The sequence below is a fragment of the Danio rerio genome, chromosome 11, assembly GCF_049306965.1.
Source record: "Danio rerio strain Tuebingen ecotype United States chromosome 11, GRCz12tu, whole genome shotgun sequence".
Taxonomy (NCBI): Eukaryota; Metazoa; Chordata; class Actinopteri; order Cypriniformes; family Danionidae; genus Danio; species Danio rerio.
In genome coordinates this window covers 26,549,487-26,577,091 of record NC_133186.1, presented here as the reverse complement: position 1 = coordinate 26,577,091, position 27,605 = coordinate 26,549,487, and the positions used below count along the sequence as shown (strand labels likewise).

General features: G+C 34.0%; 2 protein-coding genes across 15 annotated transcripts in view; both read left to right on the top strand.

Moving 5' to 3' along the window:
• plekhg5a (pleckstrin homology domain containing, family G (with RhoGef domain) member 5a) overlaps positions 1–4,329 on the top strand; it is a 74,225-nt gene extending 69,896 nt beyond the window's left edge. For all 10 annotated transcript variants that reach the window (XM_073916728.1, XM_009306046.5, XM_021479837.3 and 7 more), the window contains one exon: positions 3,435–4,329. In XM_073916728.1, the coding sequence (XP_073772829.1) occupies positions 3,435–3,444 (10 nt within the window). In that variant the 3' untranslated portion in view covers positions 3,445–4,329. The remainder of the gene's footprint in view (positions 1–3,434) is intronic.
• A 6,673-nt stretch (positions 4,330–11,002) lies between these two features.
• The window catches only part of mxra8a (matrix-remodelling associated 8a), a 28,816-nt gene continuing 12,213 nt past the window's right edge, over positions 11,003–27,605 (top strand). For 2 of the 5 annotated variants that reach the window (XM_073916018.1, XM_073916017.1), the window contains exons 1-4: positions 17,065–17,086; positions 18,916–19,648; positions 20,827–20,928; positions 21,871–22,329. In XM_073916018.1, coding sequence (XP_073772119.1) covers positions 19,315–19,648; positions 20,827–20,928; positions 21,871–22,329 — 895 coding nt within the window. In that variant the 5' untranslated portion in view covers positions 17,065–17,086; positions 18,916–19,314. 5 annotated transcript variants of the gene reach the window in all.

Below are 27,605 nucleotides of genomic sequence, written 5' to 3'. Positions count from 1 at the left end.
TTTTAAATTTGAATCATCATGAAAGTGTTCATTTATAGAACAAATATTAGTCTTATGTATTAGTCATATTAATATTATGTGTTCACAAGAAATTTACTGTTAAATTCTGCTTACTCTGTCCTTATTAACTGCACATGAAGCTTTGGCCATTGTCATAAACAGATGCCAGACAATAGAATAAGCTCACCCCAAAAAATCACTAATAGCTTACTGACAGACTGTTCCTGCACATTGCTAAAAAAAAAAGCTCTCCCTCATTGTCTAGACATGTTTGTTGAGCTTGTCTCTCTCCATGTTAAAGTCATAGTTCACTCAAAAACCAAGATTTTCTTATTTACTCAGATTTACTCTGCTGCTTCCAAAACATTATGAGTTTCTTCCTTTAGTTGAACACAAAATCGGTTATTTTGAAGATTTATGTAAAATGGTAGCCATTCTCATCCATAGTATAAAAAAATGACTATGAAAGTCAGTTGCTACCAGTTTCCAACATACTTCAAAATATTTTCTTTTGTGTTCAACAGAGAAAAGAAACTCAAAAGGTTTACAGCAAGTGAGTGAATGATGACAATTTTTTTTTTGGGGTTAATGTTTCTCGTGTCACTAGCCATCGGCCCATTAGTACACAATGTGCTTATCTGTTATTCTGTAGCTTTTAATAGGTTGAAACGCAGTAATTTCAGGATAGGCAAACCCCATTGTCTAGCCGTCTGTGGCATTTCAGCATCCAGTGCATTTGTCCCGTGTGTCTTTTATCTAATAATCTCAGCCTCCGCCCAGAGTTAGAAGAAAACGCCACCTTCAGAGAGAAGAATACTGAGCACTGGGTATTTTTCCATGTATTGTGTCTATTTTTACCTATGGAAGGGCTCAGATTGTTCTCTGATTGAGTGAGTGATTGATTTGTTGTTTTGAAATAAGGCTAAATATGTGAGTGGAATCATGAAACCCTGTCACAAAAATTTCAGTTAGCTATGTAGAGGAAATTTTGTATGGCCTTTACCACTAGAATTTCCAAAACACTTTATCAACCTTAAGTAACTTTTAAAAAGTAATAAATGTATTTATTGATTGATTGATTGAATGAATTTATAAATCAATGAAAAAAAATAAAAAATAAATAAAAAAACAAAAACATTTAAGCTTTGTCTACACTAATCCGCTCTATTTCAGCAATATAGTTTTCAATTATTTCTGTCATCTACACTATAACGACTGAAAACATATTCAGTACTGCACATGCTCATGGCCAGTGTTGGGGGTAACGCATTACAAGTAACGTGAGTTACGTAATAATATTACTATTTGAGTCAAGTAACTAAAGTAACACATTATGTTTAAAAAAAATAAGTAATAATACTAGATTTTTTTTTTAAAGTAATGTGAGTTACTTTTTAGTTTAATTATGAGCTTTTTAAAAATAAATTGCTGAATTAAAATGAAAGTAGTCACAATAATTTCACACAGTCATCGAATGCATATGTTCACAATTTTAAAGGCATCAAAGAAAAGAAAAAAAAAGATCGTCTCAAAGCACAGTGATTTTACTGTAGAGAAATAGTACAGAAAGTAGCAAACACATTGCTTTAAACTTTCAATAATATGTAAATATAAAGATATTTTCTGAATTTCTTTCTTCTTTTTTAAATATTTCCCAAATAATGTTTAACAGAGCAAGGACATTTTCACAGTATGTCTGATAATATTTTTTCTTCTGGTCTTCTTGTTTTATTTCAGCTAGAATAAAAGCAGTTTTTAATTTTTTAATTTTATGGACAAAGTTATTAGCCCCTTTAAGCTATACTTTAGCTTATATGGATTGTCTACAAAACAAACCATCGTTATACAATAACTTGCCTAATTACTCTAACCTGTGTAGTTAACCTAATTAACCTAGTTAAGCCTTTAAATGTCACTTTAGGTTGTATAGAAGTGTCTTAAACAAATATCTAGTCGAATATTATTTACTGTCATCAAGGCAAAGAGAAAATAAATCAGTTAGAGATAAGTTATTAAAACTATTATGTTTAGAAATGTGTTGAAGAAATCTCTCCGTTAAACCGAAATTAAACAGAAAACAAGCTTTCTAATTCAGAAGGGCTAATAATTCTGACTTCAACTGTATAAATCTGGGGTCAGGAAGTTCTTAGATAACATTATCCTAAAAAATGTTGATGTTTTTTTAAAGGTAAATGGAGGTGTAGGTTATACAGTGCATTGTTATTTGCAGTGCTCCTCCTATTAAAAGAGAAAGAAAAAACTAGGTCTGAAAGAGATCAAGCCTCAGCCAGGTAATCAAAAGTAACTCAAAAGTAATGTAATACATTACTTGCCATAAAAAGTAACTAAGTAACGCAATTAGTTTTTAAATTTTACTTTTTTGGGAAGGAACTCAATGTTGCAACTATCGTCTGCTTCCACCAATGAACAATAGCTCCAAATAAATGTTATGTGTCCTTTGAAGAGAGGCAATATGGACCATGTACAAAGTGACATATATCTTTAATAAAGCTTTCAAAACTGATAGCATTCAAAATATCTGCTTTACAACGTCATCCACTATGTTAGCTGAATTGGTCACATGAGTCCACACAGCAACATGAAAATTACTGTTCATATTACTGTTAAATACTGCATGATTTATAAAAAATTGTTAACTGTGTAGTTTGTAGTGCAGCCATCCGCCAGTAACTTACTGTAAATCACAGCAAAAATACTATATTTACATGTACAGCACCATTTAACTTGGTATTTTCAAATTTATTTACTTTGCATTGTGTTTTAACAATATCTGTTTTTGTTTCCTAAAAATACCATCTTAGTGTGGATGTAAAGCCAAAACAGAGAAAAATATGCATTTTTAAATTAAAATGTATTAGTTTGGACATAGCCTTTGTTTAACTTAAAAACATTGTGAAAAATAAAATTTACTTATTCAATTAAATGGAAAAAACAATCAAATCAAAATAAAACCATTTGGTTAAACTTAAAGAAATTACAATAAAATAAAATAAATAATCAAATCAAAATAAACATTTGCTTTAATTTAAGAAATTTTATCAAATAAAAAAAATAAAACCATTAGTTTAAACCTAAAGAAATTACAATAAAAAAAAATAAAATGTACATTTGTTTAAATTTGTTGTGACAAATATACTACTAATCTAGATTAAAATATGTTTTTTTATGGTGATTGTTTTAGAGGGATTATATAAATTAACTGGCCATGACTTTTGATGTATAAAATGCATTTTTTTACTATTAAAATGTAAAAAAAATAGCACTTTACATAAATAAATATTATTTATTGTTGTGTTTATTACCTGTACAATAATTATGCTTTTGCCTTGAAATTATGTAAAAGTCAACATCACATGTCGTATATAATTAATAATGGCTTTTATTAACCCTATCCTTCTTTTTCCTCTCTCTAGGGAAGTTTAGTGTTTTAATGAATGAAGCGGATGCCATTAGCTGGTCTATTGGTGCGACTCAAACCAGGTCTTTGGTCCAAGACTTTCTTCAAGAAGACGTTCAACTCAGTGACTCTAACATATAAACCGGGAGAACATGGAGGAACTCCCAGTCAAAAGCCATGAGCATTAATCACTAATTTAATTTAGACTATATAAAGCGGAAGAGTCATACTGTACATACAGAGACGTACATTTTGTATAATGCCTGTCTGACAAAGAATAAATAAGACTCGAGTCAATCAGTTTTTATTTAACGATGCACCAGTCAGGGCTTTTGCAGAATTAAAGGGACAGAAAAAAATAAGTATAAGAATATAATCTCTAAAAGCACTCTGAATTGTCATTTCATTTGTCCTAAGGGCTTTCTTATTTCAATGCTAGATGATGTAGCCTCTCGAACACCTGAAATAGCTTGACTCTTTTAGGTTGTAAAGAATCACATTAGTGATTTTTTTATTTTATTTTAAGAACAACTGTGGACTACTTTTGCTTGAAACGCCACAATAATCTACCTGCATGCATTTTGTTGTTGTATTTTTTTTTCAGTGTTCTGTAAATATGATATTTATTGAACCTGCTTTGTTTTATAGAATATATCCTATTTGTTGATGCCTTTTGATTGTTATAGGTCTCTTTTTGCTATTTGAATGGGTGGCACTGTCTCTGATTTTGTCTTTTGACATCAAAATAAGGGCTGAATCCAAGTCTTACCCTCGCAATTTATTAGTTTACATACAGTATGTAGCGTCAATATTTACAGGTGACAAATTTGCACAGTGCTTCTAAACGAAAGAAAAGAAACAGAGATAACACACAAACTTCAAATAAAATGCTTCAAATGCCACTGTTAAAATGTGTCTCTTTGTTTATTTACAAGTCTGAGTGCTTGGGTTTATAATGTTCTGACATTTCTGTTAAAGCATTCACATGTACACTAACAATAAATTTACATAATGCATGATGTTTCTTTTTTGGGTTACGTTCTGTGATCTTTACTTTAGAAAACAACATTTCTACACTGTTAGTGTTTTCTTGTTGAATCTACAATAAATTACTGTAAATTAATCACAGCAGAAATACTGTATTTACAGCACCAGAATTGTATATCTTTACTGTAAAATATACGCAAAATGTAAAATATGCAGTAATTTTAAAATACAGTAACATACTTCATAAAAATCCGACAGTAAAATTCAGTTCATATTACAGCTAAATACTGTGCAATTTATGACAGTTGTAACCTGTAGTTTGTAGTGCAGCCGTCTGCCAATAACTTTAATTTACATGTACAAAACCATTTATCTTGCTGTATTTACAGTATTGTATATCTTTACTGTAAAAATATACAGTAATTTTTACAATGCCGCTTTAATATACAGTAACATAAATGTACCACAGGAAAATTCAATTCATATTACTGTTAGATACTGCAGGATTTATAAAAAATTGTTAACTGTGTAGTTTGTAGTGCAGCCATCCGCCAGTAACTTACTGTAAATCACAGCAAAAATACTGTATTTACATGTATAGCACCATTTAACTTGCTGTATTTACAGTATTGTATGTCTTTACTGGAAAATATGCAGTAGTTCACAATGACACTTTAAAATACAGTAACATACTGCATTACTGTCCTATGATAAAATTCAATTCATAATACAGTTAAATACTGTGTGATTTATGAAAATTGTTAACTGTAGTTAGTAGTGCAGCCGTCTGCCAGTAACTTACAGTAGGTCACAGCAAAAATACTGTGTTTACATGTACTGCACTGTTTATCTAGCTGGATATGTGTTTACAGCATTGCATGTCTTTACTGTAAAATATGCAGTAATTTTCACAATGACACTTTAAAATGCAGTAACATACTTCATAAATTTCCTACAGTCAAATTTAATTCATATTACTGTTAGATACTGGGTGATTTATGAAAATTTCTAACTGTGTAGTTTGTAGCTCAGCCATCTGCCAGTTACTTACTGTAAATTAATCATAGCCAAAATTCTGTATTTAAATGTACAGCACTGTTTATCTAGCTGTATATGTATTTACAGTATTGAACGTCTTTACTGTAAAATATGCAGTGATTTTCACAATGCCACTTTAATATACAGTAACATACTTCATAAATGTCCTACAGTAAAATTCAGATCATATTACAGTTACATGCTGTGTGATTTATGAAAATTGTTAACTGTGTAGTTTGTAGTGCAGGTGTCCGCCAGTAACTTACTGTAAATCGCTGCAAAAATACTGTATGTACAGCACCATTTATTTTGCTGTATATGTATTTACTGTAGTGTATGTTTTTACTGTAAAATATGCAGTAATTTTCACAATGACACTTTAAAATACAGTAACATCATAAATCTCCTGCAGTAAAATTCGATTCATATTACAGTTAAATACTATGTGATTTATGAAAATTTCCAACTGTGTAGTTTGTAGTGCAGCCGTCCGTCAGTAACTTACTGTAAATCCCAGCACAAATACTGTATTTACATGTACAGCACTGTTTATCTTGCTGTATATGTATTTACAGTATTGAACATCTTATTTTTTTACAATGCCACTTTAACATACAGAAACATACTGCATAACTGTCCTATGATAAAATTCAGTTCATATTACAGTTAAATACTGTTTCATTTATGAAAACTTTACAAAGGCTGCGTTCCAGTCACTAACTTCCATCAGTCTTGTTCCCTCAGATGCACATCATTGATTACGTTATATCCAGTAGTGTCCACTACTGGAAGAATATCAGAATGGGTTTAAATGGAATGCCTTAAACCCTTAAGCTCTTGGGAACTACACTGTTGTGACATCACATTTGCATTTCATTCTGGCACATATAGATGCTGGAGTGAACATATGAAACTGACTTACTCTCTTGGTCAATATTAAGCTTCCCTCATTTACTTGATGAAGTGGAAAATGCCATTAGGGATTTTTCAGAGGGAACTCAGGGTAATCCTAATGCTAATTTGAAGTGTGTTCCAACTATTCAAACCCCATTAAGATGTTTTGTCAGTAGTGGACACTTGTGCTACGTAATCAATGATGTACATCCAAAGGAATGAGACATCCAAGGCAAGTCAGCGAGTAAAGGGCAAAAAAGTTGTATTGGAATGTGGCCTAAAAGTGGAGTGGAACGCATCCATAGCTGAGCTCTTATTTGGTTAGACTTTATAACTGGACTTGGTTAAACTTTATAAATGCAGAGTGTATGTTTTGTAAGAACGTGTCTGGTGCAAATGTGCAAAACTGGTACATGTGTTGGTTAAAGTGTGAGAGAGATGAGGGAATGTGTTTTCTACAAGTGGTTTGTCAAGCCCACTCACCTGTGTTAGGCACACTCCATTCAGGTTTGTCGTGTGGTGAGGAGGAGGAGAGGTTGTAGACCTTTAGGTGAACTAAAGAGGGTGCAGTGCCAGTGGCTGTTCTGTAAACCAGGAGTTCCCAAACTTTTAAGCCCGCAACCCCCAAAATAACAATTCCAGCAACTCGCAACCTCCAACGTTCTCTGAAGTTAAATATTTAAACCTGTCACACAACGGCACACACATACCAATAGGCCCAAGTCTATTTATCTTTTAATTTTTGAGAACACCACATGGAGATCATACTCAGTATTCACTTGTGGCCTGTATTTATTTTTAATGTACTTGAGTGTCGTAAAGGTGTCAGAAAGTTTAATCTAATGCCATAATGACACCATTCTTTGTCTTTATTATAACGGAATCACCCCATGCAGCGGTCACAAAAAATCTAAAGGCTGATGGCTTTTTATTTGCATGTTGCTTTTTTATGTTTAAATTAACATGTTTACAATGTTGCTATTAACTACTATTGTTGTTCCGACCCCCACTCTGGGAACCATTACTGTAACTAAATATCAATGATTTGAACTCGATACGACCCTCGGCTGTTAACCGATGCAAAAAGATTAAGAACACACAAGGAGTTACATAGGCTCTCTTGGGCTCATTGAAGACCAGACAAGCTGCAGCGTTCTGGATCATCTATAGAGGCTTAAGGGTCCAAGGTGGAAGTCCAGCTAGAGGACCATTGCAGTAGTCGAGCTCGTGAAATGACAAGAGCTTGGACTAAGAGTTGTGCAACATGATCAACATAATAGGCTAATATTTTTGTCTCGATTGGCTACAGAGCAAAACACTGTTGTCCAAAACCTTGCCAAACTAACCTAACTTGCATAATAAAACAACCTTTAAATGGCACTTTTAGCCGAATGCTTCTATCTTGAAAAAAAAAAAAAACTAGAAAATTGCATGCACTGTCATCATGGCAAAGAAAGAATAAATAAATTATTAGAAATTATAGTATTAAAACTGTCTAAAAATGTTCTCAATGTTAAACAGCGCTTTGGAAATATTTTAAACAGAATTACAATTTCAGAGAAGGACTCTTTTCAGAGAAGGATACTTTTTTACTGTATATTTTAAAATATCACCATAAACATTATGATTTGTTAAAAGCAGAAAATAACATTTGGTGAGATTCATTTTAATTTGACAGTTCATTCAAAAAATATTTATGCTGCTTGTTCAAACTACTTATTTAAAATGAGCTAAAACAACACAGTTGTTGGTTTTTGGGGACAGCTTAATTCAATTCAATTTAATACAATTGAGCTATATTTTTATAGCGCTTTTACAATGTCGATTGTGCCAAAGCAGCTTCACATAAATGGTCATAGTAACTGAATCAGGGTAGTTCAGTTTTTAGTGTTTAAGTTCAGTTCAGAGGAGACCTATGAAAAGAATTCATAAGTCTCAAACTCGATCCCTGGAGGGCCGCAGCTCCAACCCTAATCAAACACAGCTGATCCAACTAATCAAGCTGTTCAAGACTATAGACTGTTAAGCAGGTGTGAGTTGGAGATGGTTGGAGCTAATCTATGCAGAGCTGCGGCCCTCCAGGAATCGCGACCACTGGCTTAATTGTTTTATGTTCAATCAACTTTAAATTGTAGAAACCATTGAGTTAACTTAATTTGCATCGAGACAAGATTTTAAATGTATACTTGACAGTATTAAATGTCAAGCCTAAATGTCAAATAGTCAACAATTTAACTGATGAAGTCTTCATAACAACAATAAACTGTTGTTGCTCTATCTGCATTTGGTCTGTTTAGATAAATCACATTTTAATAATATTGTTTTGATATTTGATATTGTACATTTTCAACAAATTTATAGTCTTAATTGTTTATGTACTTTTCTCATTTTAATAGCATTTTTAATAGTTGTGCAACATGGGTTTTCATGGAAATATAGAAATATCACAGTATCATACCTGTTAACTGTTGAGCTACAACGGCGATATTCCCTTAACCAGAAGGTGGCAGAAAAGATCTACTTTTTAAACTTGCCCTTTGTTGTTTACTCAGCTGATGGAAAAATGTGTAGTAGTGGATTCTTTTCCCCCCCTCATTATCATATTTATGTAAACCCAAAAATGACCAGGCCAAATCCACTAAGGCACTTAGTTTTCTTAATATTCATAAAAAAATGCAGTTATAAATATCTAATGTGTCAATAATACAAGTCTATGGCATGTGCAGTCAATGTGTCAAAAATAATCATGAATCAGGAATCTTCGAGTTTGCTTTCACCTTTTAAGTAACATAAAAAACCCACGTCTCCATTTTTTCTTTGAGTTTTTGATTGTTTGTCCCCTAGAGTTTTATTGCTGATTGCGGGAGCTGAGTCTGCACTCTGGCTCATTACATGCTGTGAGCAAAGCCTGTAAACACACCACCAACACTCTGATGAAAAAGCCATGGGCACTTTCTGTAATTAATACCAGGCGTTAGGCCTCATACATCTCTGTCATACACTATCAAAAAAAATAATAATAATAATAGAATTTTGTGCCACATCTAAAATATTGGTTATATATATATATATATATATATATATATATATATATATATATATATATATATATATATATATATATATATATATATATATATATATATATATATGTGTGCCTACCCTCTCCTCAAATATGGTCAATACATTCTTTTTTCTTTTTTTCTTTTTTTTTTAAAGCAGAGTACAATAGACCTTTCACACTTGTACCAAGGTCGTTTATTTGTCTTTCATCTTTAGTAGTTTGTTTTTGGTCTTTTTCTTTTACTGGGGTCCGTTCTTCGTACATGGATTACTCGTTTAGCTGGATTTGGTTATTGATGATTTGACAATTCACATGGTCCAGAATAGTTTTGTTCTTCAAAATTAATCTAAGAGCTGTTGTCATAGCAACAGGCCTGGTAGCTCAAACCTGCTTGGGATCAGGCTTATTTTATAACTATTAGATTTTGTCATGTCAAGCAAAGGTGATGCTAAAACTGCTGATATTTTCTTACAATAGTGTGGTGTAAATGTGGGGAAAATTACTATATTTTATATTTTTTATCAGAAGTTAAAATAAATGAATAAATAAAAAAATACATAAATTTGTAATCTACACTCCGAAATATAGCTGCAAAAGCTTATAGTGACGAATGTGTGCCCTTTTGGTAGGCTACTAAAATACTGTTTTAAGATACCAATATGGACATTTTTTAATACAAAGGCATATTTTTTAAGCTAGCCCCAGTTTAAGTAATGTTGAAAGTGTATGTTTGTTTTAGAAATAATTATTTAGAAATAATTATGAATAAATGGAAATAATTATATAATTACTGTAGTCATGCACACAAATTGTTGAGAGCTGAAATGTGGGTAATTGGATACAGTGGTGTAGACACTTCAAAATCTAAATGCAAGTCAAAATGCTTTTTTAATGCAAAATTAATTTAAATAGGCACTTATGCCTTATGCCACAGGATTAAAAAACTTGAATAACCTACTATCCTGAAGCAAATCCAACAACCCACAACTAATATGGAAGGTTATGGCATATCATATTTAACAAACCATTTCTTTTAATGTGTATTTTATGTAATTTTGGTCACATATATTATAACTAATTATTAATCACATTATTTACGCTGATTATTTTTGCATTAAGCTGCTTTCTTGCTAATCGCTGCATTGCTGATCATGATTTTGAGAATCAATAAATTGGACCTAAGGCTACAAGACTACGAGATCTGATAGATATTGTTAATGACAAAAACTGTTCATACATCAAATGTTCATACATTTAAGAATGATTTTTTTCTAAAACATTCTTCAAAGTTCTGTGAACGTTCTTCGTTGCTAGAGACAGATGAGTCATATTGATTCACATTTGATGAGTGATTCATATTGATCGACCAATTGAAATAGACCTATTCAATCAAGAAATGAACATGACAATTAATAGTCCAAGAAATAGTCACTCTTATTATGTTTTGAGTTCGGCCATTTTTTTTTTATATTCCTAATGATCTGCTGGGAACCTGTGAACAAAGACAGTGCAGCTCAAGAGTTTGTTGTTGGGGTTTAAAGGGGGGCGAGCAGGCGGAGGGAGTGTGGATACTGAAGCTGGGTCAATAGAGCAGCAGAGTCGAGTCTGCCTCCTCCGCCGTCAAAGTTGCTGATGTCGCTGGTCGACTAAGAGCAAGCCTTCTTTTGAGGGATAAGTTTGTCAGGTGAACAAAGCCTGCTAAATCGACTTGAAACTTGAAGTTTTTAGCACTACTAGAGATTGACCTGAAAGGATATCGGACATGATGAACTTGGCAGTGCCATTGTGCGCTCGAGCGCTTTTCTTGACTCAACGTGAGTATTTACCTGCATTTAAGTATTTGTTGATATTTACACTTTTTGAAGTTCTTTTAACATTGACAGTTGGTAGAAGAATGAAAAATTAATAAACATTGTCTAGATTTATTTTTTTACGAAATCTTGATACACAGCAAAGTGTGTGTTTGATTGATAAAACTGTACTGTACAAAAATATGTCAGGTCATTCCCCCTCACCTGAAGATTTATATCTTTGCATGCCTCTTGAGAGTCATTGTACATGTTTGTGAATATTTTCTTTCGTTTAAACGTTTTATAATGTCATGTAATGGTTTTCCAATCTGTATTTTGCACTGCTGAGACCCAGACCCAAAAGTCAAAACCATCTGGTGTAGATACTTTTATACCTGTGTGTCCAAGACTTTTGATGCCTTTGTTTTGAAGTAACCCACAGAAACATTTCTGCTTTAAACAAACAGGTTTGCATAACACAAGCCCCAGAATCTGCATAAAAAACAGTTTTTTGAAATTCCTTGCAATCATTGCCAGATGTGGCAAAGACTTTTATGTTGTTTTGAGGGGGATTCAGGTTGTGAGCGTGAGATGTTTGCTTTTGATGGTCTACTCTTGTTTTTCTCATTTTGCTGAAGTGTGCAATCCAATGATAGTTCATCAAGAGCCAAAGCTTATACTTTTGGAGGTCACTGGAAATGGAATGAGTCAAGAAAATTGCACTTTACAACTCAGCAATGACTCAGGGTGACACAAACTGCATTTGGCTTAAGGTTTAATTTAAAACAAAGCTTTATAGTTACTTAACAACAGCTCATCACAATTTGATTTAATATTGAAGACTTATGATTAACTACATTTTTGTTTATCAACATGGCCACTTTTATAGTTATTTTTCAATAAGATGCTTAATTGCAAACTAACCCTTGTTTGAACTGGTCCAGTCTTTTTAATTAACTATATTAAATTAACACACTAGCCATTTTTGTTATTCTTTGTATTTTGAGCTGAATATGCCATTACACAATGATTATGCTTATTAAACAGGTCAAGACAACAAGAGACTTATGTACACACTTTGGCTATTAAAGACTATTGAATATCCAGGTCTGCAAAATAGAATTGAACTTCAAGAGATTTTTTTGCCATGTGCACGGTAACAATCAAAACCTCCCCTCCGTTACTTTTTAATGATCGAAGTGCGACATTTAGCCAGTTGTAATTATTGGTGCCATTAATAATATATGAGGAGCAACAAGATACAAGTTTAACAGACTTAAGGAGGACAAAGGGAATGGGACTGTGCCAAACAAAAGAAAAGAATGAAACAAAAATCAACTAATCAACCAATTTAACTCTTCCCCGAATTACAAAATAAAACAAAAAGTAAACCTTCAACGTCTGAGACGTCGTATTTTAACTCTCCTCTTTCAGAGCAAAACTTACAAGTGTGGCACAAATCCGTAACCTAGTGTGTATAAATAATAGAATGCTGCGTGTGCTCCATGTAGGCCTGAGCGATTTGGCCTAAAATCTAAATCTTGATTAATTAAACATTTCAACTCAATTGCTATTAAAAAACTATTATTTTATTTATTTATTTATTTTATGTTTCTGCCCTCATAGTTCACTGACAAGTTTTGTGCATATGCTCACAAGTACAAGATTTTTGAAAGTAGGGTTGATAACTTGATTTTTGAATAATTGAAGTAAACACGCACTATTTCTATATTTCTTTATTGAACATCAACATTGAACAACTGAAAGTAAAACACATTGCCTAAAACGCAGCTCTTTGCACCACCGCTACCAAACTGACTAATCACAAAGCTAGTGCTAAGTGTTGTTGTGATGTATAAATACATTTTTTGAGGGATGAGCAGGTATACAAAGGCGGTGCCAGACTGTTCCATGCCCTTGGCAGAAGTATAATATCATATTAATATGATAAGTATAAATCATAATATAATAAGTATAATTCAGCATTAACAGAGTGGGGTCACGTGACTACACACACGGTAGAGAAATCAATTATAAGTTCTAAATGACGACTTTTATTACAGCCCTAGCGCCATGTATATCAAGCAACAGAGGTTACCAATTTCCTCTCTTCCATCCAGAATAATGCTTTAAGCTTTATAATGCATAAAGCACATTTTCCATGATTTAGTGATCTCATTTACCTAAAAGAATAAATGAAGCGTGTTCCATAAAATCCCCTAAACATGTCTCTTATTACCGTTTAGTGTGGACATGTCATGATCAGAAGCAGCATTACAGAAAATAATACATAAAACAAATAAAATATTGTGAAGAAAAATAACTGACAAAGCAATTTAGAAACACTGCAAATAAGGGGAAAAGAATTCGACATGTCTCTATCAAGAAAAAGTTTGAGCGCATATTTGATGCATAAGAAGTTAAAATGCACACCTATAAATTAATATTTGTTTATTGCAGTAAGTATATTACAAAAAATTATATTATTAAATATCTACGTTAAAAATAATAATTTAAAAGTTTTTATTATTTTTTTTTTTAGTTAGGTTTTAGTGAACTAGAAATATTGTAAAAAACTTTCAGTACTTCTATATGAAAAAATGTCTGAACACATTCCAATATTTTGCTCTCCATCTAGCATCTGTGTGTAAACTAACACCTGTGATTGGTTCATGAGAGTGTCCAGATTGGTCGAGTACCGATTGAGTCATAAAATGTGATTATCAGCCGATACCGATCTGTGGCTGATAGATCGGAGCATCCATAGTTAATACATAAATATACATTATAATATACTGTACAAAAACAGGAAAGATCCAAAACTGCTATAACACTTCTCTGAGTACTATGGGCAGAAAATGAGAACACTAGCTAATTTCAGGTCCAGAACTATTTATGAAAGCTCCTTATTAAATTACTTTCAGTTCCTTTAAAACCTCTGAGCCGGGACTTCAGAGTTACAGAAAATGTAGCTACAGTATATTTCATGAGGAACGAGAAACTGAATTATAATAAAATGCATTTCAATCTTTGTTCCTACTCACTCTACCAACATTAATGACATTTTAGATTACATTTTCATATTAACATTTTCAAGTTCTGAATTAATTTATAGAAAAAAGTTTGAAATAAGGCCATGCGGGTGTGGAAGTATCTGTAAAGGGAGCATTCAATTTGTGAACTGTCCCTTTAATTTGAGTGATGAACGTAACATGAGAAAGACAGAGAAATGAATATAAGCTGTAGGTTCACAGTGTCGTGTGCAGGTGTAGCTTTGCCCTCAGCACATTAGTGTGAATATGACTATTTGGATGTGAATGAAATCAGTGTATATGAGCACACAGACAAGTCCTAGCATTTGAAAGTGCTTCCTCAGCAGATTCCAAACCCTTGACCCTCTCCCTCTCCCTCCTTCTCTGCTTTTCACCCTGATGTTTGTGGTTTTTCTGGCTTCTAACACATCCTTATTACTGCCAGCCCGCCTCAGGGTTTGCTGGTCGTTCACAAAAGCATTTCCACTCATCTCTCTCACGGAAAATCATTATGACATACTGTACAGCATCATATATGTAGAAAAGATGCACTGCTGTGCAGCTTAAATGTCTGAAAAAGCATTAAATACTGGGCTGTTGGTTTAGAAGAATGGCCTCTTGGGAAATAATTGTACAGACAGTGAATGGTTACTGTTCCAGTGGTTAAGTCATCTGAATGGTAGTCACATCTGTTAAAGACAGCTGTGCAAAAAAGTATTATGGTTTAAATCTTTATGAAATATATGGATGTGAATGTGAAACGTTAAAATGCCTGTCTGACTGTCTGTTTGTGTGTGAGTGTGTGTTGTACTATATGACACAGACTCATGGACATTTACTTAAAGGAGAAGCTGCTCTGAATAAACACACTTTTGGAGAAACTTTGAAAGATCTGTTATTAAATGTGGTTGAAAATCTTGAGAGTTTCTATCAAAAGTAAATTAAACAAGACTTTAAACTATAAATTGATATTGTTATTGATATATATTATAGAAATGTGTTATTTATTAACTTTATTTAAATTTAAGATACAAGTGAGATCTTTTATTTTTCGTTTTCTTATAAATTTTGCATCCCAAAGATCAGTTGTTGAGTGCAGTGATGCTTTTTCCGTTTTTGTAAAAGAGCTGAAAAGATTGGTATATAGCTTTATTATGACTAAGCCAGAGGTTGTTGTCCCAGACTCTTCTAATACAAGACAATCTGGGATTTTCCATCCAACCACTCCCTTAGTCATAAAATTCAGAAAGTCAAAAGTTCAAAAAAGTTTTTTCTGTCATTTTTATTCACTAATTTGTTGATTTCTTGCCTTTATTAAATGCAAAATAAATTATTTATTTATTTATTATTATAAGATGAACTAATAAGAATTTATGCAGTTAAGCTCTAAAATGCCCCTCAAGCAACACTATAAATGAAATCACAACTTGTGCACTCTCTTCCAAGTGTCCCGAAGATGAAAAGACTTTTGTGAGTCTTTTTTTTTTTTACATTCGGATGAGCTGTTTCTGCGAATGAATAATTAAATAAATCGCTGAATCAATCAGATAGAACTTTATTTAACAAATCTGATGAAAAAATACAGCTGTCTTCACAAATCATACATAGTTAGAAATGTACAAATAGTGGATTTTATCAAATTTTAAAATTATCATAAATATTAACAAATGCAAGTAAATGTTGGAAAAATGATCGAACAATCCATGTAAAATATTTCTACAACATTTATTATTCTTTGTTGTGGTCACAATTGTAATTACACGCTTTATTAGCTTCTATTTTATAACACTTCCTGATTATATAATCAAAATATATATATATATATATATATATATATATATATATATATTATATAATCAGGAAAAAAAAGAAAAGGAATTTACAAAATATAGTTTTTCTGTTTTATGTTTTGGATTGCTACAAACCACTACCTTTAGACATGCAACTTTACTGGGTAACAAATGCATGACTGGATATAAAATAGATTCAATAAATGGTAACAATATTTAAATTCAACATTTGGATCAGATTTAAGTTAGCATGCTTTTCACATTGACTGAAAACACACTGTTCATTCTTAACAAATGTAGCATCTAGTTAATTATTTGTTATTGTAATTATTATAATGACAACATTACTGCAGAATATGATATCACAGCTGATTAATCATCAAAAACAATCAATTAGTTGACCTTTAATTGTTGATTCATGAATATATCAGATAGCTTATGAATGATATATTTTATTTTTGCCGAACTGTCCCTTTAAGGTTGATTTGAATTTCACCTTGACAAACATTTCAGTGGCTGAGAATAATTTGGACTTGGGTAATGTCTAGTTAAATATTTATTTTCTACGTCTTACCAGAGTTTACAAAATAGTAGTTGACTTGCTGCGAGTGTTTTCGACTCATTTTGTAGACATAAAGAGGCATGGGGGTTACAGACTCATAAAAAAATCTGTAAATATAAGGTTATAAGGTTTACAGATGGAAAATACTGCAATGTTCCACAGAATGTTTGTTGACAAAGAACTGCTATATAAATAGGGAAACCTGCACAGATGGCTTTGAGTTTTACCAGGTTTTTTTCCTGTATTATGCCTAGTGTTTTCTTATGCTCAGAAATCATTTGTGGATAGTTTTAAATTTGATATAAAACATACAATCTGTCAGATTAGCATTATTGTTGAAGTGTCTGTTGATTGTTCAGAGAGTCCGTACAGTGATTTCTGGAAACACTGTGATAAATGGGGTGCACCTGTGATGAAATTTATGAAGTGGCCTGTGTATTTATTCTTAATATTATTCTAACTCTCTGTTTTTTATATTTTACAGTTTTGACTTCATTTCTCTTCAGCCCTGGTAAGTGATTGCTTATTTCCTAAACTAATGTTATAATAAAAAAAATACTGCTGTATAGAGGATTAGTACACTGTAAAACCTAAAACGTTAAGGTAACTCAAACCGTTTGAACCATGTAAGTTCAAAAATACTGTGAACTTAATTCATTTGAGTAAATGAAGCAATTTAAGCACAGTAAAGCCTAATAATTAAAGAGAACTCAAACCAACCAAGTACTGTAAAACCCAATAAGTTAAGGCAACTCAAACCGTTTGAGGAAACCAATTGCTACAAACCATTTGAGTTAAAAAAAACTAAGTATACTGTGAACTTGATAAACAGATGAGCCATTTATATAGAGACACCTTAATAAAATGGGAACATTATACATAATATGATATTAACGTCCTGTTTGTGGCACATTAGTATATGTGAGGGTGCAAACTTCTCAAGATGGGTGGTGACCATGGTGGCCATTTTGAAGTCGGCCATCCTGGATCCAACTTTTGTTTTTTCAATAGGAAGAGGGTCATTTGACACATCAAACGTATTGGAAATTTCACAAGAACAACAATGGTGTGCTTGGTTTTAACATAGCTTTATTCTTTCATGAGTTTTTACAAGTTTCTGACCACTTGTAAAATGTGTTCAATGTGCTGCCCATTGTGTTGGATTGTCAATGCAACCCTCTTCTCCCACTCTTCACACACTGATAGCAACACTGCAGGAGAAATGCCAGCACAGGCTTCCAGTATCAGTAGTTTCAGGTGCTGCACATCTTGTATCTTTACACTAGAGTTTCTCACTTCAGTTATCTTCGCCTTGAAGAATCCCTTTGCACACTTTGATATTAGGAGGATATATGAATTGTGTATTGTCATCCTTAGATCGTAGTTCTATTGAAACTACTCCCTTGTACAAGTCAGCTGAGGCCATTAAAACATTTATAGACACATATGGGTTATTGGATATTTGGCAATTTCGTAATCCGGTGTGAAAGCTATTCCTTTTTCTCATCTGTCCATCAGACATATTCCTGCATGGACTACTTTTTTCTAGATAAAAATCTCATGCCTCTGTTTAGTTTTTGTGAGTATTGTGCTATTGTTATCTCTGACCATGCCCCTTTATTAATGACGCTGTGCATTCCAGTCACACTTGACAGATATTCTCCCTGACGTTTAAATACGTTACTGTTTTCAGATAAAACATTTATTAACTTTATATCCTCTAAGATAAAAAAAGGGATTTGTTTATTTCATTCTGACTTTAAACTTTTTGAATGGTTGTATGTTGTTATTTTACAGACATACCTAAAAAATCACTCAAAACACAAAATTGTAATCTCCTTGCCCCTTTTTTCATACCAAAATGTATATGATCTGTAAATCTGGAGATATGTCAGTAAAAGTCACATTGTTAAACTGCAGTTAAAAAAAATTAGCATGAAACCTTGTTGAAGCTAAAAATAAAGATCATAATATTTTTTGTTTTGTTAAAATACACATTCTCACAGCTCTTAATTAACAGATATGTTTTGTTGGAATATCTAGCCAATTCCATGCGTGTTGGAGAGAGTTTTCTTCAATGTCAAAAATATTAGTAATTTAATAAATGCTTAATAATTTGAGAATAGAGCTCTGGGTTATGTTACCCCAATGCAATACAAGAATTACATTCAGGAAATTCGCAACTAACTTACATTTCCCTGACTCCAACATATATACACAACAGATATTAACAGGTGGAGTTTTGGTATAATGTCACTTACAGTATCAGTCATTCTGCAGTCCATTGGCTGTTGCACTCAAACATACTTCCTCTTTCTGCAATCTTTCTCCGCATTCCAGAACTGAACAGTTAAGTACATCTTCAATATATTTCACAACTTTTACAAGCACCCAGCCCCCCCCCCCAACCCCCACCCCCCCCCCTAACAGTGAAAGAAATGTTTCCTTAGCACTAGATTTTCATATTGTTGTATTTTCTAAAAAAAAACTTTTGACACCAGATTGAAGATTGGTGAAAACAGATTTTTCATCCCTAGTATAAAATAGATTTTAAATGAAACCATTTACATGTTTGTTATATTACATAATACTACTTTCTTTTAAAATCTTTGCACTAATCTTTGAACAGTAGTGTACTGTTTGGTGTTTGATGCAACATATGCTTTATAGCAGCAGCCCTGCTCTGTTTACTTTGTGTAATCACATATGACAGTGTTTTTCTCTGATTAGACTTAATCTATGTCAGGAAAACTGGTTCTCTGTGTCTCAGCACTAGGTCAGAGTGATGGCAGTGGTGTGGTGGTGGCCATGTACAATATCAGTGCCCCTCAGGGCTCTCAGGCGGTACTGCAGTGTCATAGTCAGCGCATGGTGTGGACACAAGACAGGCTAAAAGACCGTCAGCGGGTCGTGCACTGGGATTTACTTCGAAGTGGACCAGATCATGCCATGGAAAGGGTTGTAGACATGTTTTCTGCTGGAGATCAACGAATCTACAATGGCTACAACCAGGGACGTATTAGCATGTCCAAAACGGCTTTTAAAGATGGCAACTTCTCAATGGTAATTAAAGGTGAGACACTTTTGGGTAACATAAGAGATTCACATCAAAAAAGGAAACTAAGTCATCATTACCTCACCGTCTGCTTGTTCTAAATCAGTTAAAGTTTATTTACTGTTGTACACAGAATTTGTTTTTGAATCTGCTACTATGCTGATGCACTGGTGTTTCTCAATATCATTTCATTTGAATTTAAAGCGGCAGTCACCAAAACAGCACAATTTCAAAGTCTAAAAGGGGCAGTTTCAAAGAGTTATAAAATATTTATTGTGGGATATTTTGCAACATAGGCTCATTTTGAAAACATATCCCTATAAACAATTCTGGGGATGACAAATTATATAGCCAAAAATACGTATGGCTGCATTTCGTCTTTAAAACAAACGCTACGGGGCGGTATGACGTTGTTCCTTTTTGCGCTTACCAGCTGACCGAATACCTTCGTATGGATGGCTTTCCCATTGTTACCAGTTTGTCCAGTAGTGACGGAAGCAGAGAGGAGTTGCGAAGAATGGTTCTAGAAAGCAGGAAAGACATAAACAAAAGCCCCCCCCCCCCCCCCCCCCCCAAAAAAAAAAACAAGTAAATAACTGGGTGAGAATGTGGTAAAATCTGAAAAATCAGGCGAGGACTTTTCTCGGTTGCTTTTGAAAACTGTCGGTTGGGTTTAGGGAAATGAGTGGGCGGGTCAGTCGGTGCTTTTGAAAACAGTATTGGTTGGGTTTAGGGAAGGAGGAGGGTAGGTCATTCGATTGATCAGGCAGTCAGACAGATGGTGCGAATGGCACTCGCGAGAGTATTTTGAGGTCTAAAATACTCAAAGGGCTCTGGTGCATTCGTGAAAAACAAAACTGCAAAAAAAAAAAAAAACATAACCCCTGTGACGACTTTGGCGCTCTATAGAAATGTATATAGGGGTATGTTTTCAGAATGAGCCTGGGTTGGTCTTTTGAGCTGAAACTTCACATACAAAATGTAGGGATATCAGATACTTAATTTTAATTTTGTTTAATATTGTAGCATAATCAATGAAATAGCAATTAATCAATATACAACTATAGTAATAAGATTTAAATACTGGTGTAAATGGGGTCTGAAACGTTTTTGAACTAATTCACTTTGTTGAAAATGGTTTTGATCTCATTGTATTTGTAGTGTAAATACATTCTGTGATTTTGTCCTATATACAGATGTTGTAACGAGTGACAAAGGGATCTACTCCTGTAACCTGCATCATCACTACTGTCACCTGTATGAGTCTGTCAAAATTCAGCTCAATGTCACCAAATCAGGTTGGTAAATTTACTTCATAATCCAGGTTCTTGTCTGGCCATTCTTGGCGTTTAACCTGCCTCTCGATCAGACTATTCAACTTCATGCCAAATAAGGAACTGGCAGCAGAACAAAGAATGGAAAGAATGTGAAGACCATTTGAAGAGAAAGTTTTGCACTTGCATTTTGTTCTACTCCATTCGCCGGCTTTTTAAAGAAATTATATATGAATATGCGTTTATAATTTGAAGGTGTCTTCAAGTATCAAAAATTACGGTGTAATACAGCTTTACTTTATGGTACATTAGAGTGCAATGTTTGTTTTTTCCTGAACAAATATGAATGACTATCATACATTTTTACAATTCAATATAAAAAATAATTGATGTACCCAAAATTCTTGTGCATTTAGAACAAAATAATTTAATGACATACCTAAAAGTCTATCTCCCATAATAATTGTTGTTTTACATCTTTATACTTTTACAAACCTTTACACTTTTCAGTGTTCAAGAAAATTTCAATCCTTTACAGTATAATAAATGTCTGTATGATCAGTTATTCTTGTACATATTTTATAAGTAAATGTCAGAATAAAATTAGCTGCTCTGTAATTTACAGGTGTTTCATGTTTTATTACATGTTAATCAAACCTTTACAGTTAAACTAAGTGATCTTTATTGACATTTTTTAGTAGTTTGAAACAGGATATTGTATTATAAATAATATATACCGAGAGAAACCTTGATACATTTACAGGATTCTTTATTTATAATTAGTTTGTATTCTGTGGATTATAAAAGCAGATTTTTTTTTGTAATGATGCAAATATCTTCAGTCACTTTTGACCAGTTTAACACAAACATTAATTTCTTCACAAAATGTTTAAACAGTCATTATATATACATATATGCATACTTGTATTCAAGCTGCTCACTGATCCACCTGTGGTTTTCTCTCAGCTCGTAAGGAGAGGCGGTTTTGGGATGGTCAGAAGGCAGTGTATGTGGTTCTGGTGGGCACCACGGTGGTTCTCCCTTGTTTTAACCGCCGTCCCATCTGGACAGAGGGCAACAGTCAAGAGGATCAGCAACAGGTAGTGCACTGGGATCGTCAGCCTCCGGGGGTCCGGCACGACCGTGCAGATCGACTCATCGACCTGTACGCTTCCGGGGAGAGGCGTCATTATGGGCCACTGTTTGTTCAGCAGAAGATGAATATTTCGGCCACAGCATTCACACAGGGGGATTTCTCCCTCATCATCTCCAACATCCAGCTTCTAGATCAGGGGATATACTCCTGTCATCTGCACCATCACTACTGCGGCCTGCATGAGAGACGCATCTTCCAGCTTACTGTGAGCCCTCCGGTCCCTCAGGAGCCCACAGATGAACCTCAGTTTCTTCCCAATGAAGACCCAAGTAAGAGAAACAGCTTTACTCTCATAAGAAACAAAACTAATTATTAACAAAACTAATTATGAGCATCATTAACAAAATACAATGTGAATGCATAAAAGGCTTTTAATAACCATGATTAATAATGATTAAATGCATAAAATACAGATTATGAATGAGTAATAAACCACAAGCATTATATATAATGATATACAAGCTCATAGACGTGCCATCATCTCTCTCCTCATAGACTGGGTAGCTGAATACCCGATGGTGTGCTCTCACCCCATATGACTGAGCTTCCAAAATTTCTGCAAAGAGGGTCTCCAACTTTATAGTTAATATTTGGGTGCTGACTAAAGAGCAATCCTCTGAATGAGAGAGAAAGTTGATCAGGCTTGATCTCCGTCTTGCTAGTAACACAAAAAAATGGGTTTATTCTGAGGCTATATGATCAGGGTCAAACATTTTGCACCTGGCGCTTTTGAAGAATACTGTTATGCATCTTTTAGCCATCCATATCAAGCACAGCTCGATCCTCAAGGCCACAAAATTCCCTTCCGTCCGTCCGTTTAGCACATCAAAGGGCAAAAACAGAGAAAAACAACTCATGTTTTACAGTTGGGCTTAGGTCAGTGGTTCACTCGATGATTTGTACAACAAGCCCTGCCTTCTCATGGACATGAACAAGAGGGACATGAATCTGAAACATACAACAAAATGTACCCAAAATGTATTTCAGATTTGCAAAAATGTTAGACAGCGAGCACCATATAGTGAATGTGTACCCAGAGCAAAGTATTTTATGCTTTTCAAAAATGAGACATGTATTTCCAATTAGCCTGGATTGGAAATATCATGCACCTGAAAAGTCCAAAATAGTAAATTAATTTAATAACCATACATTTGATATTTTTTTCCAGGACTGAACAAAGTTGCACTAATCACTGTGAATTGAGGTATTTGAAAAAAAAAACTGGAGAGAGAAATGACAATCTATTAGTTTATTGAATATTCAGACTATAAGTGGCACTATTCTTAGCAGCCGAATCGAATGTTACCACTTGATTGAATGGGCTTTATCAGTGGTTATCAGCTGATAGATATAGGCCAGTAGGGTCAGTAGTGGTAGGCTCAGAAGGCTGTTATCAACCATCCACATGGTTTATCCACTATAGATTACATATGGCTGCGGCTGGAAATTAATGAGAATTATTTAATTAAATTTCCCATTAATTGTATTTTATTAACGTCTACCCCTACCCCAACCCTAAATCCAACTGTCACAGTAATGTAAAAACAGATCTGCATCTGTTGTCTTCCCTTTTAGTATAACTGATTAACCATGTGTATGGATGATAACAGCCTTCTGACCAAACCAGTAGGCACATACAAAACCCTACTGGCCCATATCTATCAGCTGATAACCACTGATAACATCTATTCAGTCGAGTGCTATCTTTTGAAGCTGGTGATTCTTAGTATGCGACCAACTGTTTTAAGGTTCTGAAAACAATTACATATAAAGTCAATTCATGATTAACAATTTACAACTTGTTGGGTGTTAATTTTAAACTCTGCTTGACATGTACTATAAAAACACATTAACAACAAACAAGGGATTTTCCCAAATGATCCCAGCTGATCACACAGAATAGTTGCTGCTGTCAGGAGTTCTTGTTTGTTATTTCGTCCCGTTTTGACTTGTTGTACCGCAGATTCTAGTAAATAGTTTTCCAGTGAATGCGTGTCTGCAGATCATAATGGAAGTCTGAAATGGCTGTCAGCAAAGTTGGACCACAATTCACAAGTTGCTCAAGCAAGTAGATGTAGGACAAGAGAGCATCTTCCTAGTGAAATAGTCATATCTTTGAAACCAGAGCTTGAGGCTAAGGAGTTCTCCTGATTTTTCGAAAGATTGGTTTAGTCAGTATTTGTTTTGTGGAAAAGTTTTGCACGACTAGGTCAGCATTTATCGAGCCAAAGAAAAACACTTTGATCTCCTGCTTATTTCATGTAAATTCAGTCTGCACTGACCTAATGATAAACATGCATTCAAAAGAAAGAGAAAAAGGGCTGAAAGTAATCACAAGTCATGAACTCAAACAAACAATCGTGGCCTAAAAAAGTCTTGAGGTGATCCTGAAGATCTGATTACCCTGCTGTCTGAATTGCCACGTTCACCTTCATTAAAATGTAATAGTTCTCCTTTAAAGCTTATTCTTCTTTTGCTTCAAGGCTGCTTTTTTCTTTAGTTTTTTTTTTCATTTGCATTCCAATGGCGTTCCCTCTCCCACTGTCACAGCTCTCTTTCTCAGTTCAGCTTTGGTTCGGATCATTCGATAGCCATATATTTTTCTTTGAGGTGCTGCCAGTCAGACAGGAGGAAAGCAGGATAAGAAAGGTCTTTTTTGTTGTTTGCATAAGACAGGGATGATGTGAATTGGAAGACAAAAATAAGGATGGAATATATATAAATACATATATTAGACAAAGATAAATGAATGCTTAAGTTTGAATATTTTTTGGGAAAAGTTTGGGAAAAGCAGGGTGGAGATTTGTCGAAAAAAAAAAAAAACACTAATAAGGGAATGTGGGAAAGTCAGTTTCTATGGTTTAGTAAAACTCTGCGCCGACTGGACTCTAGACTACACAGACCTCAGTGGAATCTTGTGGATAATCACAGACTTTGGGTATGAAAGAAATGAGCTAAACACTTTCTGCACTGCTGAGTTCATTATTGACAGCTAAATATTACTGTTCTTGGGAAAACAGTGTGCATCAACACTCTGCTGTGCTGACTGTATTTCGTTTTGTTGCCAGTTGTTTGTCTTGGCTTTCTTAAAGGGATAGTTTTGCCACCATAAATCACCCTTGTTTTGTTTCACACCCATATAATAATTTTTTCTTTTGTGAAACACAACACTGAAGTTTTACCAGTGATTCAAGAGCACTTTTAAAAGAGTCCAAAGAAAGTGTGCATATTGCATATGTGCATATGTTATGTTAAGTTACATTACCCTATCTTATGTTACAATACGTTATAATGCATTGCATTTTGTTTCTTTACGCTATGATACTTTACATTACATCACCTTACCTTATGTTACTATTTGCTGCAATGCATTATGATACGATACGTTTTGTTTCATTACTATGCGTTACAATTTTTTGCATTACACTAGATTGTTTCATTACCTTACTTTATGTTATGATATGTTATGATGCATTACGATTTGTTGCATTATGTACATTACTTTATTACATTACATTACCTTTAATTACCATACGCTACGATACAGTGCATTTCATTACTATGCATTACAATTTGTTCCATTGCACAACATTCCGTTATATTAACTTACCTTATGTTATGATATGGTTTGTTGCATTACGTTATTTTATGTTACATTACCTTACCTTATATTACTATACACTATGATGCATTATGATATGTTACGCTTCATTATGATGCGTTACAATTTGTTGCATTACGCTACATTACGTTACATTACCTTATGTTACGATAAGTTACGATGCATTACAATTTGTTGCGCTGTTACTTTACATTACCTTAACCTATGATGCTATATGTAATGATGCGTTATGGTATGATATGCTATGATTCATTATGACGCGTTACGATTTATTGCATTACGATTATGTTTTATTTATTTTCTGTTTTCTGAGCCTTTCTTTTTGTGTAATTGTGAGATGAGTAGTCATGACCAGTTAAATAATCACCATTATGAGTGTTTTGAGTCACTTTTGAAACATTGTTTTGTTTATATATCTTTAATTTATATATCTTTAATCAATCAATCTGCACCACAGTCTATATAAATTCTTCATGAGTCAGTCGCTGTTGTTAACAGTTCATTTGACAAGTAAAGACAATCGGTAAAAAAGTACTTGTGTAGTGTGAGAATTGTGTGGTGCTTTTCCAGCAGGGATGCATTAAACCGATCAAAAACTATTCATTCAGAGCATTAGACACCCCTTGTACAGTGTAGATGGTTCACAAATGTCATACAAATTGGCTGTTTATCCTCCACAAGCTTTCACTTGTTCTCTTTTAACTGGTCCTGCAGTTGTGGTTCGACTTATTTATTGGTCTATTTTACTTTCCTCTCTGTCTTTCTTGTTTTCCTTCTTGCACTTTGTCTCCTCCCTTGCAAATTCCATTTCCCTTCTCCTGTTTCTTTACTTTGCTTTTCTTTACTTTGCTTTCAATTTTAACTTCTTTTTTGGATATTTACTCTCTGTCTTCATCCTTTTCGGATTCTTTTTGGGCAGAGTCTTGTTTATCTGCAGGAAAAGGGAAGTTTGCTTCATCTGTAAAGCATCTGGCCAGCTTTAACTCGACTTGAAAATAGGAGGGTGAGCCATAAGGAGGAGACTGTAGTAGATTTAGGTCAGCCCACCCTCAACATCCTCTCAAATCCCCCTTCAACCAAACCTCAAGCCATCCAAAATGTGTCTGTCCCTTCCCCGTCTTGTTTAAGCATAAAAATAAAGACAACTGTCTGGCTCCAAAACAGCCATTGCATAAAAGCACTTCCTTTTCAGAGTTTTCATAATACTGTTTATCCTCTTAAACTGTTCTTCGGCCATTTTGAACCAGCTGCTTGGAATCATGCGAACACTCACATAAAGCTTTCCAGAGGATCTGGCATATCCATAAATGTTCAGAAGTTGCAAGTTTGGACTATATTCATGTTCCCCAATGGTCTTAAAGCAGGGCGTTCCAAAACAAATCCCAATAGAAGCCTTGTTCGAGATTGTTTGGCCCATAAATATTCACTTTTCATCATGAGCCCAAATTCGATGTCTTCATAATAAGCGTGTTCTCGAAAACAAGAAAACTAATCAAAATCTGGAAGCGTTTGTTTTTAAATCATTCGCACCGTGAACATGCAAAGGAAATCTGAAGCTCGACTCAACACATCGTAACCGTAAATCACAGCTCCTGTGTAAAAGCCTGCTTTGTGGTTTTGTGAGTTACAGGAGGTGCAATAGAAGTTAATGTGTTGCAAAATTTTGTTGACGGTTAAGTAAAAATTATTTTATTAAGAGCACAACAGTGCGATATTATGATCCAACACTTTATTTTTCTCTCTACCACGGCTGCTGACTGCCAGCAAACAGTCATATCCGGCGTTTTATGAGCTCTCCTGAAAAACGAGGGAAGAAGATCCTTCAGCTGTTAGTGATTACTGTAATCTAGCCGGAGATATTAGCCTGTGTTTTCCTCACTGCTGTGGGTTCAAACATGCACAATAAGAGGTTACCATTCAGAT